This window comes from Aquila chrysaetos, chromosome 18 (assembly GCF_900496995.4).
Source record: "Aquila chrysaetos chrysaetos chromosome 18, bAquChr1.4, whole genome shotgun sequence".
NCBI lineage: Eukaryota > Metazoa > Chordata > Aves > Accipitriformes > Accipitridae > Aquila > Aquila chrysaetos.
In genome coordinates, this window is record NC_044021.1 from 21,584,935 (window position 1) to 21,605,678 (window position 20,744).

Below are 20,744 nucleotides of genomic sequence, written 5' to 3' on the forward strand. Positions count from 1 at the left end.
TTTCAGCTGACTTCCAATCAATAGGTGAAGAGTTTCCCAGGAGGCTCTCTGTGTCTTACAGTCATATTAATGTAATATTGTTTAGCCATGCAAATACTTCCCTATTAAAAATAGTCTACACCCTGAATTCAGAAACTGAATGAGAACAGTACTTTGACCCAGGGCTGACTTACTAGACTAAGAATATGCTTTGTAAAGATTTGTTGGTGTTTCCCATTTTGATATTAAATCCTTTGATTTCTTCAACTCAAAGTCTTTTAAGCATCTTTGAACACTTAAATCTTGACATGAGTTGGATTATTTTTTGTTTGAAATTGGTTTAGGTCAAATAAGTGATATAAACATCCGATTCAAAATGCAATTTTAATTCCAATTGATTTGAGATCTCAATAAAGCAATTTCATATTTTATAATATACAGATGGGTATATTTGTTTCTTTTTTCCATCTACGAAAGCAAATGTATTCACAGCATGATATTGAATATATATTGAATTTTTTTGTCTTTGTATTTCTTCTCACAAGTGCCTTGTCACACAACCCAGGATAGCAAGGGCCAGTGTCCACTTCACTGAGGGCAAAATTTGCCTTTTACAGTAATCTGAAGGACTGTGGTGGGAAACTGGATGTGAGGGTTGAGAGCCCTTCACTTTGAAGCTGTCAGTTCTACCCTGTCTCACAGTGCTTCAAATGATCAGGTCTTGTATCAATATTGGTCTAGGTTTATTTTCAGTAAAAGAGAAAGACATTTTCAGTGCTGGTACCGTATTACGAATGGATCAAATAAAGAGAATGATCTCAGATTCTGAGTCCAACAAACATGTGGCTCCTGAAGTGTCTGTGAAGTTTCTTTTGAACCCCTCCTTACCCTGTCTGCAGGTTTGCTTATTAGTTTTAAATAGGGTACTTGGTTTTCTTACGTAGACTGTTAATTGGAGATTAGAGCATTTAGCCTTTTAGGCTGCTAGTTTAATTATGGTAATGTGTAAAATGTATCAGCAAAGCCTGTTTGTGTATGCCAACTAAATTTGTTAACTTCAGTCCAGTTCCCAGTGGGCTGGTGCGTGTCTAAGGCAAATTCCAACAGCAATGGCATTAACTGTCTCAGCCCAAAACCCATGAAATGAATAAAAAATGGAAACCAGACTAGCTTTTAAGCTCCTGAGAGCTATGTGACCCCTGCCATTAAGACTGGGAGACATGAAGGAGAAACCTTTCATTTGAGCTGTATTCTTGTGCATGAACAACATGCTGCAGTCTCCAAGGCTGGCAAGCTGTCACCCTTCGTTACATTAAACCAACAAGAAATAAAACTGAGAAGCCTGAAGTAAATGCAGAATCCAGAGAGAAGGCTTTCCTATGCATGGTAAGAAAGGCGTGGGCTGAACTACTGGACTGTGTGGCTGAAAAACGAGAGGTCAAGAACTACTTCACATTTTGGAGAAGGAAGTCAAGGTATGGAGGAACGTGGTGGTGAAAGTAACCGGGAAAAGAAGGTGGATTTGAAAGCCAGCTCAGGAGAGCAGGCATGTAGAACAGGGTGCTTATTAATTTTTTTCAAGTCTGTGTTTCTAATGCTTTTTCTGTGTGTTTGTTTCTCATTTCAGATTGCATGTTTGGTGCCTGTTGACCAGTTTCAGTTATACAAGAGGCTGAAGTTTGAACGAGGTGCGAACCTTTTGGTTTCTATTACCTTCCTTTTTAAGTGTCAGTGGAGGCAGCAGTATTGCAAAGACAAAGCCTGTTGGGTGAGTTCAGGAAGAGACAGAGAAGATGTCTTTGTTGTGAAGTAGTTTAAGAGCAATCACTAGGTCTAACTGTGCTCCACAGACAAATTTGAAATTATTTCAGTGGAGCAGAATCAACAGAGTGGCATCTTACTGAAATACCACGCTTTTACTCAAGCTTGTGGGCAACACTCTCAGATTGCGTGCCTGAGGCTCCACCTTTCTTCCTGCAGCATGCTCATCTTGGGTCCTTGAGCTGGTGGTTGTACTGGTAAAACTAGACAACGAGCTAGAGGCTGGTGCAGGGTGCACATGGTCCTTTTGTACATCCACAGGGATCTTCAGAACTTCTGAGGGAGACAGACCCTTCAGTGTGATGGGGATTTTTGCAAACATCCCTGCAAGAGAGCTTTTCTTATGTAGAAGTCTCATGTGTGTTCATCTAGTATATTTTATTTTTTCCTGAGGGATAACTGGACCCCTCATTACTGAGTGAGGCCTATTAATAAAGAAGTCTGAAACTGAAGGTCTTACTGGGGCCAAGCTTTCCTATGCCAGAGGTCAGCCTTCTGCCTCAGGAGATGGTTCCTTGCCAAGGCTGAAGAAGAAACTTGCTAGTCAGAGAGATGAGGTCCCATGCTGGTTTTAAAGACTGACACCAACCTGAGAGTCTCAGCTGGAAGTTGCAGTGTTTTTCAGAGAACTCACTCTGTGGTAGCTTGCAGGGTAGTGTATCTGGGACTGACCTGCCCTGACTCTGCCTGTTTTCAAACTTCCCTTGAAAGACTGTATTTGTGTTCTTGCTTTGCATGCATGCTTAGATGCAGATGGATTGGGAATGTGTGTGAAAATGCAGAGGTTCATAAAAGTTAGGCACAGTAATGCACTTGATAAGATGGTCAGATTGAAGAATATATGGGGTTTTACAGAATCTCATCTGGTATGAGTCACAGTGAATGACCACGAAGTATAAAAACTGCAAAATGAGTATACCCAAGTATGCCTCAGAGTTCATGGAGAGATGCAGATTGTAGCTATGATTTGCAGGCACTCAGGCCAAAAAAGAAAAAAAATCCCAAACCCTGCTTTCATTTTTTATTTCTCTCTCCTATTTTACCTTCTTCGCATTTATCATTAATTCCTTAGGAAGTCCGTCCAGTTCATAAGCCAAGCAGTGGCTTGTCTACAACTCTAGACAGTGGAAATCAGAGCTTGTTAAATGACCATATTAAAGGGTTACGAAAGAGAGACATCTTGCAATACATTAATCTGTTCTATGTAAAACCTTTTTTTTAACTCAAGACTGTGAAACTAATGATTTCCTGGTATCTCTTCCTCTCTAACCAGCCAGAGCTGAACTCATGATCTTTTGTCCAAATCCCTGTAACATCTCTTTTTTTTTTTTTTACACTGCCTCCCACGCTCAGAATCCTGAAACTTGTCTATATTTTAAATATTCCTTCCCTTTTCTTTCTTGCCTAAGTCTGACAAATCCTCATCCACCTCCACTACCTCTCTTCATTATGTTTCTAAGATCTGTCCGTTCTCCTTTATGATGAATAAAACTGGCATCCAAGTAGCAGGCTTAAACATAGCCTTTTTGCCTTGCCTATTGGCCCCAGCAATAAATCCAGTTTACTGGTGCCTGGGAACAACGATTCCTGCTAACTAAAGCTCTGACCTGGACACCAGCACTAATCCCAACCCAGGCCAACACCTTTTGCCTATCCTGGATTTAGCACTGCCCCCAAGGCTGGCCTTTTTGGACTCACCAGTTGGACTTGGCTTATTAGCTTCTGCTGGCCTGAAGCTCTGTTCTCGGACCTGACCCTAACCTGGCAAAGCCTGCCTGCTCTGACCAATGCCAATGCTGGCCTGACAGTCTTTTTCTGAAACTAGCAAGAAACCTTGCTGATGGCACCTGCTGGGGCCAAATTCTGACCCAGAATCTGCCTGGGGACTCCCGGCAGCTGAGATCTGTTGTGTGCCTTGTGTCTGTGTCAGCCTTAGTGCGACCTAGCCTTTTTCAAACCTAGCATTATGAAAAACCCAGGCTGCTACTGCCTGACTCTGCCCTCTCCTCCCTTAAAATAGGCAGGTACTAGGGTGTCCTTCATGACTTTTGCTCTGATCAACAAAGCCCTTTATTCAAACCCTTCAGCTTCCTATATTTACACCCTTCTTCTCTCAGCTTTATTCTGTTGAGATATGGGCTCTTTGCTTCAGCACCCCCTTTGCTTTACTAGAAATGCTAGAAATAAATAACCAGCTTCTTGGGTAAGTCAAAAGACTTGCTCTTGCTCTGTAGTCTTTGCTTACCAGTCTTCAAGTGATTGGTAAAGCAAATGCTTCTCACTCTTCCAGACGTTTTCCATCATGAGATGAATTTTGAGGAAAATTTTGAAGACCTGAAGAAGGACTTACACGTCCAAAAGCTATTTTCCCCATCCCCCATCTGTGCTACCTATTTTATTAAAATAGATTTCCTCTCCATTTCCTTGTTTTTTAAAAAAATGGGCAAATAATATTGAGTGAAAAAGTAGTGAGAAGTAATTGGCATACAATTGTGTATCTACAGACACTTGCTTAGTTTAATAAGGAATGCAGTGAAAATATGCTATTCTCTTGTGGGTTTTGTGTTCATAGAATGCAAATGTTTTCAGGCTTAAAACCAAGCTTTCTTACATATCTGTAACTTCTCTGCTTCCAGTCAGGACCTAGCCACAGAGCTTCCGTGCAGCATGTTTTAATAGAAGAAACAGGAATTGCTCTGTCTGTTTAGGATGGGGTTGATGTGGTCGTCAGAAGTAACGAAATAGAGGAATAGGATGTGGTTAGGACATATGCATTATATTTCTATTTCTGTGACAATTGCCCAATAGGCTGAGTGGTAGATGATGAGAACCTCCACTTTATGCTGGACCAAAAAGTAATCCATTTTAAAAGAAGATGTTCCTAATATTCTGTGAAAGGCATAGGCTCATCCTTTCAGTGAGTACCTCTGCTGAGCCAGAAATTTTCCTTTCTTCAGGGTGCTGCATTTACCCCATCTGTCTCCCACATCTCACCTGCTTGTTCACGTGTTTTGTGAAAACTGGCCAGATCCCTGCCCAGGACTGGCAATGTTCCGGAAGGCTTTCCTCCTGACAGTGGAAGAAGTGTGGCTGAACTGGCTGTGGGGAAGCAGGGGAAAGGCTCGGGAGAGAAATGGCCCTAACCAAAAGATGGAGCAGCTTGTCAGAGCAATATGATAGCCTCTTTCCTTTTTTTGGCTGCTCCTTTTTATTTTTTTTCTGATTTCACTTGTACTCCATGGTTAACCAAACAGTATGAGACAGCATGGATTGCAAAATGCCATCTGTAGGTTCTTTGTAAAATGGAGGAAGTGGGAGAGGAGGGAATTTCATCTCAGGCATTACATCTTACTGCAACAAATTTGTAAAAATCAGTAAGATTTATAACCCAACTCCCCTTGTCCCAATGATGTCAAAACCAGACATTCTGTCTTTCATCCAAAAAAAGGATAGGAGACTTTAGATATCCAAAGTTGAGTATGTTAAGCAGGTATCTGCAGGAACTCCACTTAATCTCATTTTAAAGCTGTTTATCAACAGAAAGGATACAGAACCTATTGTGTGAAGACTTAAATGCAATTGCCAGTATTAGGCCATGGTCTTACCCAGTTCAGTGTTTCTTTTAAGAGTCACCGAAGGAAGCTACAGAAATAATGATTTCTCAGTCAGGACACTACTTTTTAAAACGTTACAAAAATGTAAAATGCCTTGTACTGCCCATCCATGTCTCCCTTTTCTCCCCACAAATGAAGCTGCAAACTATTTTGTGCAGGCTTTCATTGAGTAGAAAGCAAAATGATTGCTTGTTTTGGGGGGCAAAGGAAGCACGTGTAAGAGAATAAGAGGAAAGAATGTAACTAGATTCATGAAGTGGAGGTAGATGGTACAGGTGTTTTGCTGGCACTGCCTAAATTATAGATGACAGCCTTTGCCATGGATGTAGAAATTCTCCATGTCTTTCAGAGGACTCTGACACAGACTTAAAAATTACCTGAAGTCAGAGCCTTGTGTACCTGTGTGTCCTGTAGCCAGCAGAGAGGATGATCATCCTTACATGGTTCCTCACTGTAAGTGTCCCGGACAAATGGGAGGGAGGGCTGTCTTTAAACAAACTGGAAGTTTTCGAGGTGAACAGAGAGGTTTGGCATGCTGCAAGAGAGCCAAGTTTCTAGTGCATGTTAGGTTATGGTGTTTCTGAGGTGTCCTTCTCCCCAGGTGTTCATGCATGTGTATCTAAATGCTTGAGAGCTTGGGGGAGAGTTTTACTTCTTTGAACACATTCCTAGTTGTACAGTTTCTGGTTTCTGGGTATCTGGACACTGAACTGATAACACTGCTTTTCATGTTGACTGGAGCATCTGCTAGATATCCACCCACCAGCCCCCTTCACTGTGGGCTACCAGCAACCTCCTGCAGAGGAGCAGTGCAGGCAGGAGGGTGTGCATGGGAGGAAGTGCCTTCAGCTATTTCAGCAAAATTTGTCAGAGAACATATGTGTGGGGCCCTTGTGCAGCCTTTTGTTTCAAGTGGGACAATATTTTATCTGCTGGAGGTACAGAAGAACATTGTAATGGCTTTTGACATCTCACAGTCAGGGATTTCCACCTGTTCCTGAGACATCTGCCCTCCATCTATTTATTTTCAGTGGTGGTACCAGAGAGCTCCTAGGGAAGGAGGAGAGGCAGATAGCTCCTGCAGGCACAACAGCCCTTTTCTGAGGAGGCTCTGCAGGGTGGGAGTGTTTGGCTCTACCTCATGGACTTGAGTCAGTAGAAAGTGTGCACAGAATGGGCACCCCTAACAGTGAACGTGTTTCAGCTGGGTTTCTGTTGCAACCCCAAATTCCTTGAATAAAGGTTGGGGAATGAGAGGAAGGATCAACATTTATCATTCTCTGCCATGCGGTGATGTCTGTAACTCAATGTCTCCACCCCAAATCTTACCTTGACTATTGTTGTAATCTGATACCTGAAAAATAATGATCACATAATAAAGTGAATATTAATCGGAGTTTGTAGATAGAGGGGAAGAAATAAGGCATGGAAAGTGACTTGACGTTAATTTAATGATAGTCCTTCTGCTATTTACATGAAAGTTACTGCGTGGCTTGCACACATGGAAGACGTGGAATGGCCTAATGTCACAAGACACGCGCTTCTCAGCAAGCAGCACTTATGCTTGTCTTTTGTCCCTCCCTATAAAGGCAAAGAATACGTCCCATGTTGTGTATTGCCATTCTTGTGATGCTTCCAGTGCCTTAGCAGAGCACAACTGCGGACCTGCCTAAAGAAGAGGACTAGGCCTGAATGCCCATAGGCATAGGCACAGAGGGCTTCAGCTTTCCCACCCACACACAGAATTGGGTCTTGTGTACCTAGACACGTGTCGCTGGAATGAGAAGGGGACTCTGTAAAGCTTTATTTTTCTCTCTGTTACGTTTCAGAAGTCCACTTGGACCCCCAGAGAACATGGTGCCCTGCAGCTGACTGCCAAACGGTGTGCCATATTGCACTGAGCGAGTCAGGAGCGCCGGTGCCAGTGGAGTGCCCGGCTTGCCACCTGACGTTCTGCTCCTCTTGCAAGGAGGCATGGCACCCGCAGCGCCTATGCCAGGAAAACCAAACTACTCCAGTACCAACTGAGCAGGGGTAAGAGGGGAACCCACGGAGGCAACATGGTCTTTCAGTTCCTTTTGGCACAGGGTGCTAGCTCTGTGCCTCATATTAGTTTCATGGACTGGCTTCCTTCTAACATCTCCGGTGCATCTCTGAGACTTTCCATCTCTCCTGGTGTTTCCTAAATATAATTCCAGTCTAAATATTAGTTTAAATGATACCTTTTTTTTTAAATACTTATTATTAATATTGTTTGGGTACTTACCAAACTTGTGATGCCACTGACAATTCTGACAGGTGAAGCCCTTCAGGGCTTCGAATCTTCCTAAAGGCTTTGTTTGCCTGCTAGAATTATGATTTGTGCCCATACAAAAAATCCAATACAGTAATACTCCGGGATACAAACTTTGCTTATACTATGATTAAGAAATCACCCCTGCTTAATATTTATAGGATCTCTGCATAGCCAAATCTTAACTCTTACACAGAGTGGGTGTAAAAAGTCCCGTTTGGTGTGAGAAATCTGGTTTATGCTCATTTTGCATAGGTGTAAACAACCTACAGATAAGGTTACATAAAGCATTAATCTACAGAAAGAAAACACTTTTGTGTTTAAATTATATAATGTCCATCTTTGTTTTCAGAATCAGATTAAGTTAGTCATGTGTGTTCAAAGTTTTCTTTTTTGCAAGAAATGAAAGACTTACTTAAAATCTAAGCATTCTGCTTGCTAGAGACTTCATCAAATAGGAGTTGCCAAAGAGCTCTCACTATAATTTTTCTTCTCCAGGTTTGATCTTTGGCTTTGGTGGAGTTTAAGGCTATGTTGCTCAGGCAGGGACAGTGCTGTAAATTGCATAATCCAGTCCTATTAAATGAATGGTGCAAGCTGTCTTAAACAGTGGTATTTTTTAATGCTATAGGTGATACATTTGTGGGTACAGTGAGTGTTGGTTTTATATAACATAGAAGACCAAGGGAATAGAATAATAGAATTTCACTTTTACGTGATCTTACACCTGGTAGTGGGTATACTCCAGTGTATTGTACTGGATATAACAAGCTTCACACATTAAGTGCATTAAGACAACAACATTAGATGCTCTCTAAAATAAACACCTACACATTAGGCAGTGGAGCTGAATATCAACAGTAATTACATTCACATTTCACATTAATATTTCCCTTTTCTTCTAGATCACTTATTGGAACGGGGACAGAGGCACCAATTAAGCAGTGCCCAGTCTGTCGGATCTATATTGAGCGAAACGAGGGCTGTGCACAGATGATGTGCAAGAACTGCAAGCACACATTTTGCTGGTACTGTCTACAGAACTTGGATGTAAGTGCTGCAGAAAAAGACAGCTAGATAAGAGTAACGGGGTTGGGGTTAGTCTGAGGCCCTGTACAAGCTCTCTACCAACTTGTTGATATCCTAGTGTATGTCTTGGCTCAATTCAGCTTCTAACTTCATTTCTTTCTTCTCATTCATCCAGTGCTTTTATTTGTATCAACATTCTTTTTCTATAAAGGGTTATAGCCATGTCTGTGGGTCCCATGCTAGTTTTTTGAGGGAAATGGGACAAACTGGTTGCTCTCTGGAGGTCCATTCCAGCACTACCTTTCTCTGATTCCCTCTTCCAGTGCAGTAAAAATAGTTTGGTTGAGAGCCAGGATGTAAGTGTTTTCCACCTGCTCCAAGTGCAAGGGTCACAGCCTGTCCAAAAAATGGTATGGTACTGGGTGAAGGGTGTTGTTTCACGGGCAGGTGTGTTAACAGCTCATATGGACTAGGTCTCCTTTACTAGTCCATCTCTAGTGCTGTGTTTGCTGAAGAGAATGATTAGTTAGTAGGCTTGAGGATAAAAATGTTGGATTATGAACATGGAGTAGTGCAGGAAGTGCAGGTTGCTAGTTATTTCTCAAGTGATACCAAGTAGTCTCAACTCATATCGACTTCAAGCTTCCTAGCAGGATTAAGAGCACAGGAAGTAATGTGCTTGTGTATATGACAGCTTCCCTTTTTGGCAGAGTCATCAGTAACAACTGTGGGAGTGTGAAAAGGACTTTACCAGCACTTGAAATAAAATGTTACATGCTACATGGCTTTTCTTTTCTTCTTTTTGGTATTCCACAGCCAGCAAACAATGAGACTTCCTCATTCTTCATCCTTCCTTTTCTCAGCATGCTAAACAGGTTTCACTTAGCGATACGTCCTGTTTCTGTGTGTGTGAGCCTGCTTTTTCAACATGAGTCTTACCGCTTGCCTCAGAGTACATACAGTACACAGTGGTTGCTTAACACTGTGCTGAGCTGGAAGACTGTCAGATTCTCACAGACTCTGCAGACATGCCCTTACCAAGTTTTTGTCAGTTCAAAGGAGGAAGAAAAAAGAAACTGTAGCTGTGTGATTCAAATGTAGTTTTTCTAAATATGCAGGGTTACAGGAGCTCCAGGTGTAGATGAAGGTAATACCTGCAGAGCCAAAGAGTAGGGCTGAAAAATGAAGAGAGGAAGCAGCATCAGGTTACAGTGCGGCTGGCTAAGGGAGGGTAATGCAGAGCATTAGTCACCTTCTGAAGAAAAAATGGATAATTTAATAAGTATTACTGGGAAAAGAGAAAGGAAACGGGGATTCCTACTTTTTAAATTTTCCTGTTAAGCCTAGGAAGAAGATTACTATAAAGTGTAGGTACAGCAGGAGAACAGATGGTAGAAGTACCTCAGGAAGATGATCGCTCAGATTGCTAGCTTTCAGAAATATCTGTTATTTACAGGCCCCTTTATCATCACCAAATTACAGACTAGGTACCTGTGCAATAGGTGCAACGCTTATGCTTTTTAAAAGTGGTGGAGGAAAGACACTATACAACAGCTCAGGTCCGAAATACACCACACTTTTTGGAACTGCAAGAAGTTTCTCTAGGTAATTATTTGGAAGACAGGTGAACTTGTGTGCTGGCAGCTGGTTATTTCAAAGCAGTGTCAGGAAAGTTGTTTTTCCAGTCCAGTCTTGAACCTCTCCCCGCAGTACTGTAACCTGCTCTTACAGCTTCTCCTTTTGTTTTTCAGAATGATATCTTCTTAAGACATTACGACAGAGGCCCTTGCAGAAACAAGCTGGGCCACTCGCGGGCTTCGGTGATGTGGAACAGAACACAGGTGCGTTCCTAGTCGGCTGAGCAGAGCTCTCATGCATGCATGAAGCAAAGAGATTTTACCCTTCAGTGAAGGACGAAGATGACTGTTTTCATGTTTTCATCTATTTTTTGTGACCTATGCTGTGCTTATGCATGCACACATGTATTTTATGTTCCATATTAGCTAAATACATATTTTTCCCCACCATGTCTTTCAGGTTGTGGGGATCCTCGTTGGACTAGGTATCATAGCATTGGTGACCTCTCCCTTGCTGCTTGTGGCATCTCCATGCATTATCTGCTGCATTTGCAAATCTTGCCGAAGCAAAAAGAAAAAACACAGCCCGCCAACAACCTAAAACTCTGTGTCTGTTTGAGCCTCCATCTGTACAGCATATGTATGTGAGAAAGCACAATGGTTGTATTTTGGTGCCATACCTACCAAATAATACTCCCTTTTTTGCCAATTCTTGGGATAAGTGCCTATTCTTTACAGGCTACTCTATCACTAACAAATCCCAGTGTGGGAAAAGTCTAGGTAATTCTGCACTACATATGGTATAAGGTTTTGTTTTATAAAAGGAAAATGGCACACCGTTCAGTAGTTCATACCCTTAAATACAAGCCACCTTTTGAGACTGCTAGAACTTTACCATCTTCCGTCAGCTGAACATGACTTGATCCTGCAGTACTACTCTGCAGACCCAGTCATTACTGTCATGCTTTCTGTCGGCTCTTGGTGACATTCAGATTTCTGAGAAAATTTGGGTTATTTTATAAAAGGGGGAGAGGGAAAAGCCTGATGAAGTTCTTCTGCCTGCTAGCTTGTGTCCCGTTAAAGCTAACAAACTGTTAAGAAAATATATTTGACAGTTTTCTGTCAACTGGCTGCCATGGCATTTCTTTCAGCATTGAAATCAATTTGATTTATACTATTGATCTCAATTACAGAAGTAAAAACCAACAAATCTATTTAAAACTAAGATAGGTTTCTCTTTTGAGAGACTGGACTACCTTGAGAAAGCTGTTATTTTTTCAGATCAAACATGACATATCTACCTTGAAATATTAGGAGTATGCATATTTCCCTGCCTTTTGTCAGTAACATGGGTGGAGTAAACTCACCATGAAGCTAATATTTTAAGAAAGGCCATGCTACAGCTCCTATTTTGTGCACGGTATTGGCATCTTGGTTGTGCATATATAGAGTGGCCGCATGTGCGTGGATATACCGAGTACATAATGGACAGTTAATTTTCTACAGTATATTTTTTCAACAGTTTACATGGGGTGGCAGCAAGAACCCTGTCAAAAACTGACTCAGACCAGGCTAAGCCAAACCCTCCTTTAAACCTTATGGACCTGCTGAAGTGAATAGTTGAGAAATGCTGTGTAAACGTAAGCTCCATCCATTGGTGGGTATTTCTTCTGTCCCGCTCAAGGTTAACAAACTCTGTTACCGATAATTTTAGTTACTCTGAATCTGAAAGGCTGTCATTTAATGAACCCTTCATTTTAATTTGGTGCCTCACCACCAAACTGATTCAGACCCTGGTATCAGTTACATCTGTGTAAGTTCACTGAAACCTCGCTGAAGAGCTGGAGTTATTCCAGGCTCTGCTCCCTGGAGTTTATTTCCTTAATGGCTGGTGCTCCTCACAGCCCTGGCCGGTGGCGGCTTTTGTTCTGAACTCCCGTCTGTGCATTTTATATCTGTGGGAATTGATACGAGTTTGCACTATATAATCCGTTGTAATTCCAAACCCCTTTCGATAAGGGCTGCAAGGTTTAAATGAGATGCCCAGCCTGAGCGTCGTGTCGGGCTCACCCTCTGCCGGTCTGCCCTTCTCCGTGCACACAGTGCGAGGCACCCGAAGAGTGCTGCGAAGAGCGTCTTTGCTGTTGCGTTTGGCCGAGCCTCAGGAACTTTGCCTTCTTGGCAGCCATAAATGTGACCTTTTTTTTGTTTAACTTCGCTCTCTGGTTACTGTAACAGAAGTGGTAAATGTTCTTATTTTAAGAAAGTGTAGTCTGTTGAGCAGACGAGCAGGGACAAAGGCCTTAAATGATATTACCTGTTTTACTTTTTAATTGATTTCTTTCATAAATACTGTCTGACTTTGCTACCAGTTATGACTGGAAGGCAGGCAGTGCTCACCAGTGTGAAAGGCTATATTTATTCTCCATCCACAGCTTCGAAGGGAAGCAGAAAGGTAGTCAGTACATTCTAAATACAGAGTGCAATGCAGGCAACTGCCATTTATAATAAATAGAGAATGTTTTTTTGTATGTGTTTTCTTTAAAAGCGGTAATGGTAGTTAGTGCCTGGGGGTACTTGTGACAGATTAAAGTGTCCAGCCCTTGGCTTTGCACTATTTTTCTACCTATGTTTTTATGGCACTACTGTCATTTCCATTTTATTTATGAACTTGCAATTGAGAGTCTTACTTTAACGAAGCCTCGAGGACAAAGATATAGGAGCTGTACAGTCTCTTTAACCATAACCAGCATTGCAATGTACCAGTATCCTTTGCATGTTAAAATTTGTGGGTTTTTCATGTTTTGTGGTCTTACCTATGTCCAATGCACCTTCTGCTAGCCTGGTTTACTTCCTTGTCCTCTTCCTCTTTCCCTTGTCCTGTTTTTGCTAAAATGCCTAATGGAGTGAAGGTGTCTCATGTTTTTTTCGTTAATATTGCTGTGTTAATGAAACTGCCAAGTTCTTCCCTCTGTTAAAGAAATGCAACTGAAGGCAGTTGTCTTGCCCAGAAGACACTAATGGACACAAGGTCACCATTTGTATTGTAATACCAATTTGACCTTTTCTGGTTCCTTAAATGTTGTCTAAAGTTAATGCAGGACTCTCCATAGAGTGGGAATTTGTTTAAATGATTTGAAGGATAGTATTTTATAAAAACATTGCACATGTGCATACCTGTAAAGTCTGGGAAGATAACACTATTCAGTTTATTTTTAACTCCTCAGTTTGAGTGTAAGGTAGCTCCTTTCAGAGGCTAATTCCTACAGAGCAGAAGGAAGGTGTGCCTTTTCCATGTGCACATTTTATTGCCAGTGCCAGGTTAGGTGCCTGGTGGGGGTACCAAAAGCGGTAGAATTTCAGTATGCAGGTGTTAGTGCAACCTGACAACCAGAATGCCAGTCCAGGCACCTAAGGAGCCTGAGCGCAGATTGGTAGCAGCGGCCCAGGCTTTAGTTGGGGGTCTTTACTGGGAGCAGCGGCCCAGGCTTTAGTTGGGGGTCTTTACCTAAAAGCTGGATAAGGAGAGCGTGAGCTCCAGGCACACCTTTGGCTGTGTAGATGGAACAAATTGACCAAGAAAGAAGCTCTAGAAATACTTTGGAGCTTAAAATAGAAGTCTTACGAAGATTATTTTCTTTAAAAGGCTATGACCAGGGCGCCATGTATCCTGGCTTTTCATTGCATGGGGATACTTGAGCATGTGCATTAAGTAGTTCCTGACCTGGCCAGCTCATGCAGACACGCTAACTCTGCCGAGTGGAGCTGTACCTGTGCTGAAGTGCTGGGAGCAATTGGGCCCTGTTGCCTTGTTTTCCAGAAGGCAGCTATTTTGCACCAACTGGTCATGCTCCCAGAGTTTCCAGATAACCATTTTAGCGAGAACCTTTTTACAGTGTTAGTTTTGGGTTTTGTTTTAGGGTTTTTTTTAACTTTATAAGAAAAATTAAAGTCACTTTGTAAGAAACTGATTGCAAGCATGACGAATAATATTAACAGAAATTATGAGGAAAGGAAAACGGGACTCCCACTACTTGTGAGTCTTCTAAATCAATGTAGCTGTAAATCCACCCTCTTGAACTCCACCTGTGTGATGTGGTGCATGTTAGTACCAGGCTTCACCCCTCTTACCATCTCTCTCTTCTTCCCCTGTGGCAGGTGGCTGGTGTGTGGGTAGCACCCAGGGGAGAGCTCAGGGCTGTGGCAGGGCAGGGTACTGTGCAGGAGCTGGGGTCTACGGCACACCACCCACCCTGGCTCCATCACCCATTTGCCCTGGGGCCTTTAACCCCTGAGAGAGACCTTGGGGGTTTTAGGCTGCTTACGTTACATTGATGGTGTCCACAGACGTCTGTCTCCCTTGGAGAACGAAAGTGGCAACTACAGTATTCCCTCTGAACCAGGGGCATTTAGCCCTTCTGAAAATTGGGCTCTAGATGGTTAAAGGTCAGATCCTGAAATAACAGACCAGTGCTGGAAATCTGGATTTTTACCGCAGTTGGCCACACATCTCCATGGCCACATATCTCATTGTAGTTTCCCAGCAGTCGCTGGAGCTGTGTCAAATACAGCTGAGGATCCAGCTCAGCATCTCATGTCCTTTTGTTAAAATGAGGGTGATAATACCTGCTTCCAAAACCACCTGTTAATTAAAAGAAAATATTTGTCATGCTATGGCGTAAGTACTTCCCTGCAGTATTTATTCTACAACTATGGGAGATGGTCAATGCTACCATTCAGTAATTGATGATTTATTAATGGTGCATGGGGTTACTTACCCCAAAGAAGGGCATGAGGGGTAACAGTAGTTAATGTTTCTACAGTGCTTTAATGATGCTAAATGCTACTTACTGTTGTCTGTCCAGTAACACAGCATAAAGTCCAAAGATAAGTTTAAAATGTACATAATTTTTACTTGAATGAACTAAGAGAAACTGGATATTACCTTCATATTTGCTAGAAGATATACAGTTGGACAGAAATCAACTGCATTTCCACAATGGGACGATGAAATCAACTTTTGGCTGCTCTGTTCTCTGGTACCACAGCAAGTGGTTGTGTTGTAGTGCCTGCCACTTTAAAAATTTGGTAGCGGTTTTGCACTGTAATCTCCTTCTCCCAGTCACTCTCATCTTTCTCAAACAAATTCCTTTTAAGATCATATTTTTCATCTTCTATCTCAGGCCAAAGATTCTTAGAGTGAAATTAGTAGATTTCTTTGTATGAGGATAAAAACCTTCCAACAGTTTTCTCACAGGTTTTAATAAGAAATTTGATGCTGAGATAAATGACCAAAGATAGAAATTCCAAACTTGGCTTGTGTAGAAAAACTCATTCAGACGGAAGTTGTCCTGGAAGACCTAAATAAGGACTGCTTTGTTAGAGCTTAGGTAAAGGAGCCCCACAGCTTTTGAGCTTCACAGGAGAGATGCTTGTATTGTTGAGCAGACTTTTTTGGAAGTGTGCTGGGAAAAAAAAAATCTATATCCTATATACTTATTTTTACTATATAAATCAAAAAAGCTTCTCTTGTATGTCTTCATATTTTAGGGGTACAAACCCCCTGGAGGCTTTCTAAGGCATACTTATACAGTAAGATAATTTTAAAAGTACAATAAAACAGTTGAACAGAGTGTGCTAGTTATAAAACAGTTGTAAGGCATCTCTCACATGAGTGTGTAGGATCAGACCCTAATTTATGTGGCTGGCAATAAAGATGTGAAAATTACCTCTCTTGGAATAGTGAGAGTTGATTCTTCTGTGGTATGCTGGAAGGTGAACTTCCTCCTAAGATTCTGGAAAAGTTCAGTCTAATTTTAATATGTCCTCTAGTTAGTAAAGTAATGAAGTGGGAGCTGAATGGTTTTGCTGAACAGGAAGCCCAAAGGTCTGTTTTGTGTCACTACACTCAAGTTACTGAGAACCAATGTGTTTTTATAATTTATAATTATAATTTATACAATTCATATGTAATTTATAATTAGTAATTATAAAATATTAATTTTGAAGTATCATTGCTTTTTATCACATGATAGATTTATTTTAGTTGCATTCATACTGGCAGCCTTTCCTCTTCTGTTTCCTGTGGAGAAGGTCATGGTGTTCCTGGCAAGGTAAATTCCTATGATTTGGTGCAGTCCGCAGTAAACGTTTACTGCTGTTTTTTAGTTACATCAGAGGTTTTGTTACGATCCTTCAGGCTAGTTCTCTGAATCAAGCAAATTTCTATTGTTAGGAAAGGTAGTTTCCTAGCAATGAATTTTATTGACCATCACACTTTGGGCTATACAAGATGATACCGGTTGACAGGGTCCACCAGCTTTTTAGAGGACACGACCTCATTCTTTCCCCTTCTGCCCAAGAGGCTTTCTCTTTTCTTGGCTGAAAATTAAGGACTTCTATCATTTGCTCGTGCCTTCTGGATGTCCAAACAGAAGCATCAGCTTCTGGTGGCCACGTGCCAGGAGATCCCAGACAGGTTGAATGTGCGATGCTGCAGCGCGCGTGCAGGGAGTTGCTTAAGTTTCAGGAAGGTTGCCTGAGCTTTACGGCTTGCCCCGGGCCCATGCGGTGGATGTGGTGCACGAGGGACTCATCCGGGCGGCTCCGTGCGTGCCGCCGGCTGTACGGCACGTGTAGCGCCGGGCCGGTGCCGCGCTGCAGCCCCGATGCCAGGCCGTCTGGGTGCGCGCGCCGGCGTCCCGCGGTTCCGTCGAGGTCCCTGTCTCTAGCCGGCCCTTTCCAAAACTACCCGCCCGTCCCCAAAGCTTCCCAAATTCCACAGCAAATCTCTGTTCCTTTCGTTTTCCAGTCCCTGCTACTGGCCTGTTTCAAAGAAGCGTCAGTTCAGATGAGTTCTTCGGAGCTCGGCTGGCCTAAGCACTCGCTTTGCCTAATGAGCAAGTCTCGCGAACGAAGAAAAGCAGAACTGCTGTGTACCACGCTGACATGAGCAGCACGGGTGCCAAGGGTCACCTTGTGACAACTCCTTAACTGCCCCAGCATTGCTTATTTCTGAAAAAAGTGTGTATTTTAAACACGCGTGATTCAAAGCGTCTGACGCCCACCGAGGCGCGTTTCTGAGCCGCGGGTGCGAACCGGCCGCGGTTGCGGACCCCGTCCTGCCCCGTCCGAGGCGGGCGCTCGGCTCTGCGCGTTGCAGGCGGAGGCACTGGGCTTCGCCGGGCTATTCGCAGCGCTCCCACCTCTTCTCCTGCCTGGAGCGGTGCTGCTTTCAGATGCGTTTGTTTGAAATAAAGCCTCGGCTTGCAGCTTTGTCCCGGCAGGAGGAATCGCGCTCCTTTCCACAGGGCCAGCTCTTCTTCTTCGGGGGGGCTCGTCTCCTGCCCTGTGGTGCACGGGTGAGTTCCTCCTCAGCATCTAGATGTTGTTTCCCTGGTACCTGTTCAGGCTTACGTTTTGTTTATCTGTTTGTTTTTTTTTTTTCTTTTCCTCCAGGTAATACACTTTCTTCACCACTTTTCTCCTGGTGAAGGGCAAAAGGGTTTGATCTTTGTAAGATTTGTTAAAATATTTTCGTGTTTATAAGAGGAAAGCTGACATGTATAAAGAAATAAGTGCTTTTGTAATTTTTTTTGTTGTATGATTCAGCATTTAAACGTTTTACAGATGCAATTTTTTGCACTCTCGCTGCATATATTCGTAAAAAGCGTATTTATTTTCTGTCTTTAAGGTTTACTTTGGGGTTTTTTTTCCTCTAATGTTACAAAACACAGTATGTGCAACATTAAAAAATTAGTGTAAAAACATTGCCTCATTTTGTTGTAATTCTTAACTGCCTTTAAAAAGATGAACATAGAAAATTTATGGGAAGAGTTCGAACACATCTGGGGTGCTTAATGGGAACGTTGAGGATAAAGGAGGAGAGAAGAGGTGGGGTCAGAATCTTGACTCTTTCTTACTTCCTCAAAAATAAATTACATTAAAATCCTTTTAAAGAGACTGGGGCAGGTTCTGGGTGAGCTCCCGAGTGCTCCCCGGCGGTGGCGGTGGTTGCTCTCGGTAGGTGGGCTGCAGGGTTACTCTCAACGTGCTTCCTTGCAAAGTCCGGTGGAGAGCGCAACCTGGGCCGTACAAGGAGCAACCCGGAGGAGCCGGAGCTGCCCCGGGCTGCGTGGGTGGGGGACGCGCGGGAGGCCGAACGAAGAAAAGTCTGCTGCTTCAGAGCCCCCTTTCTCTTCCCTTGCTCCCTCAACCCCGCCTGTCCTTGCAGCAGAATTAGGCCTCCCGCTCTGCGTTTCTAAAGGACGTGGTGAAACACTACACCTTGCCGTGTAATTTCAGATAGAGATGCTCTGTAGTTTTCTCACACACCTACGTCCTGCAGTGCTTCCAAGAGACAATCACAGCTGTGGTTTTGAGCATCACATATTAAGATGATGTTTGCTATTAAATGGTTCCAGCTTAGCTACAATTACTCAGCATCCGAAGGTAGGATTTTCCACCTAGGTGACACATCCTTGAAAACCCAGCGTGCCACCTGTGGGGCTTTTCACCTCATTAGATTATCTGAAAGGTCTTGAGACTTTTGCCTCTGACAACAGGTTTTTGGGGTGAGGGTTGAGGAGAATGTCACCATTGTCACCTACAGCTCAAAATTTCGGTGACGCCTGTACATTCCCCCCCCGGCCCCCGGTTTGTTCAGAGTAAATTCAGTGCTGATGTTATTCCACTTAAACGCAGTAATTTAATTTTTTTTTTTTTTTTTTTTTTTTTGTGGCAAAGGCTTTGGTCTTGTTCTGTGAACGCGCAACAAAGCAGTGGCAACGCATCAGTCCACGCAGTAACACAGGTGACGTATTGCAGCAGACTGAAGGTTTCCAGCATGGCGCTTTTCCTTCAGAGGATCTTGCTGATTACCGAGGAACCAGCTTTGCGGTGGGAATGTGTCAATTCTGTCAAACTCACGATGGACACCAGCTGCTGGCAGCCAACGTGCCTGGTGCCCTGCCAGCCTACCAGCTGCCAGCGGTGGGCAAACTGCCCGGCTCCCCACCCGGCAGATGAGTGAACTGCCAGCTCCTCACCTGGCAACTTTGAAGAAAAACTCCCCAAAAAATCTTTCCAGATTTTTCCAAGAAATTCCAAGAAAAATTTGACATTTCTGAATTTCTCTCCAATTTTTAAAATTCCAGATCAGATGAGTCTGAGCAATTTTCCGCAGAGCGGAAAGTCCAGAGGCCCCGCGACTCCTGTATGGTCACATCTTCTTCCACGCAGGCTTGTTCTTCAGCAGAAACGGGAAGTTATTACCACATTCAGTTCACTCTCTTAATGGCTGTGGAGAACCGGCACTTGCCACTACTCCTGCCAACCCAAACATCTTCTGACCAGTTTTGAAAAAAGAAGTAGATGGCTTCAAATTTGATTTGATCCCAGCTTCAACGTGCAATTTTTCCCCAGTACCTGTACTTGTCATGAAGACTGGTTTTCTTCGACAGCCTTTTATGTCGGGGTTATTTGTAACCAAATCCCTGGATTTTAAACTCCTGATGTTTTCTGAGATTACAAAAGATGTCGTTTCCCTTCTTAACCTGTGTGTGTATAACAGCCATCCGCCCACCCCCTTCTGCAGGGGGCCGAGCGTTGCCTTAAACACGACCCTCAGCCTCCTCTATCCTTCCAGTTTGACAACCACCACCCACCCATCGCCCTCGTAAAACATCTCCTCTGCTCTCCCAGCAAGTGGGTCGACATTTTTGCTCCTGGGTGACCCTGTGGGTGATGCTGCCCACCCTATCATCGTTCTGTCACACTTTCCCGCAGGATCCGTGACTCCTCCTGGGGATGTTTCCTCCTCGGTAGGCATCGATGGCCTCTGAGAAGCATTGCCCTTGCAAGTACATTTTCCAGCAGCCTTTGAGCCTGGTGCCTGCATGGCAGCTCTTTTCTCTTTCAAGCTCTACAACCCTTCCAATCTGAAAACTTTTTAGTTTTGGGAAACCAGAAATAGCTGAAAATTATAACAAAAAGCCTTGTCTTTCTACAGAGCTTTCCAGGGATATCGCAGAATTAAAAAACCAAACCAACCAACCAAAAAACCAAAACCACCCACAAAATCATACTTTTTAGAGCAAACACTTTCCATTTGGTACCATGAGTTACTTCTCCCATGGGACCTCTCAGGCTGAGCTTCTCAGCCCAGAGCCTGGCTTGTTAACACCCATGCGATGAGCGACCTCTCCAGCCACAGCCACGGCCACAGGTGTCCGACAGGCAAACTCAAGGCTGAAAATCTGTACTGGAATTTTCAACATAAAAAATAAATAATTTCTTGTAATTCCTTTCCCTAACCTGAGCTTTAGCAGGGCTAGCAAGCAGTGCACCTAGCCATAGGTGCACTTTAAAATTCAGCGGGGATGCTGGAATAGCTGCTCGGTGGCAGAGCTTGCGAGCAACAGCCCAGTGTCC

The 20,744-nt window shown here is 43.2% G+C and overlaps 1 protein-coding gene across 4 annotated transcripts in view; it reads left to right on the forward strand.

The window, feature by feature from the left end:
• Positions 1–12,836, forward strand: part of RNF144B (ring finger protein 144B) — a 91,144-nt gene extending 78,308 nt beyond the window's left edge. For all 4 annotated transcript variants that reach the window (XM_030041955.2, XM_030041956.2, XM_030041954.2 and 1 more), the window contains 5 exons: positions 1,607–1,667; positions 7,244–7,448; positions 8,613–8,757; positions 10,488–10,577; positions 10,774–12,836. In XM_030041955.2, coding sequence (XP_029897815.1) covers positions 1,607–1,667; positions 7,244–7,448; positions 8,613–8,757; positions 10,488–10,577; positions 10,774–10,914 — 642 coding nt within the window. In that variant the 3' untranslated portion in view covers positions 10,915–12,836. The remainder of the gene's footprint in view (positions 1–1,606; positions 1,668–7,243; positions 7,449–8,612; positions 8,758–10,487; positions 10,578–10,773) is intronic.
• The last annotated feature ends 7,908 nt before the right edge of the window (positions 12,837–20,744 follow it).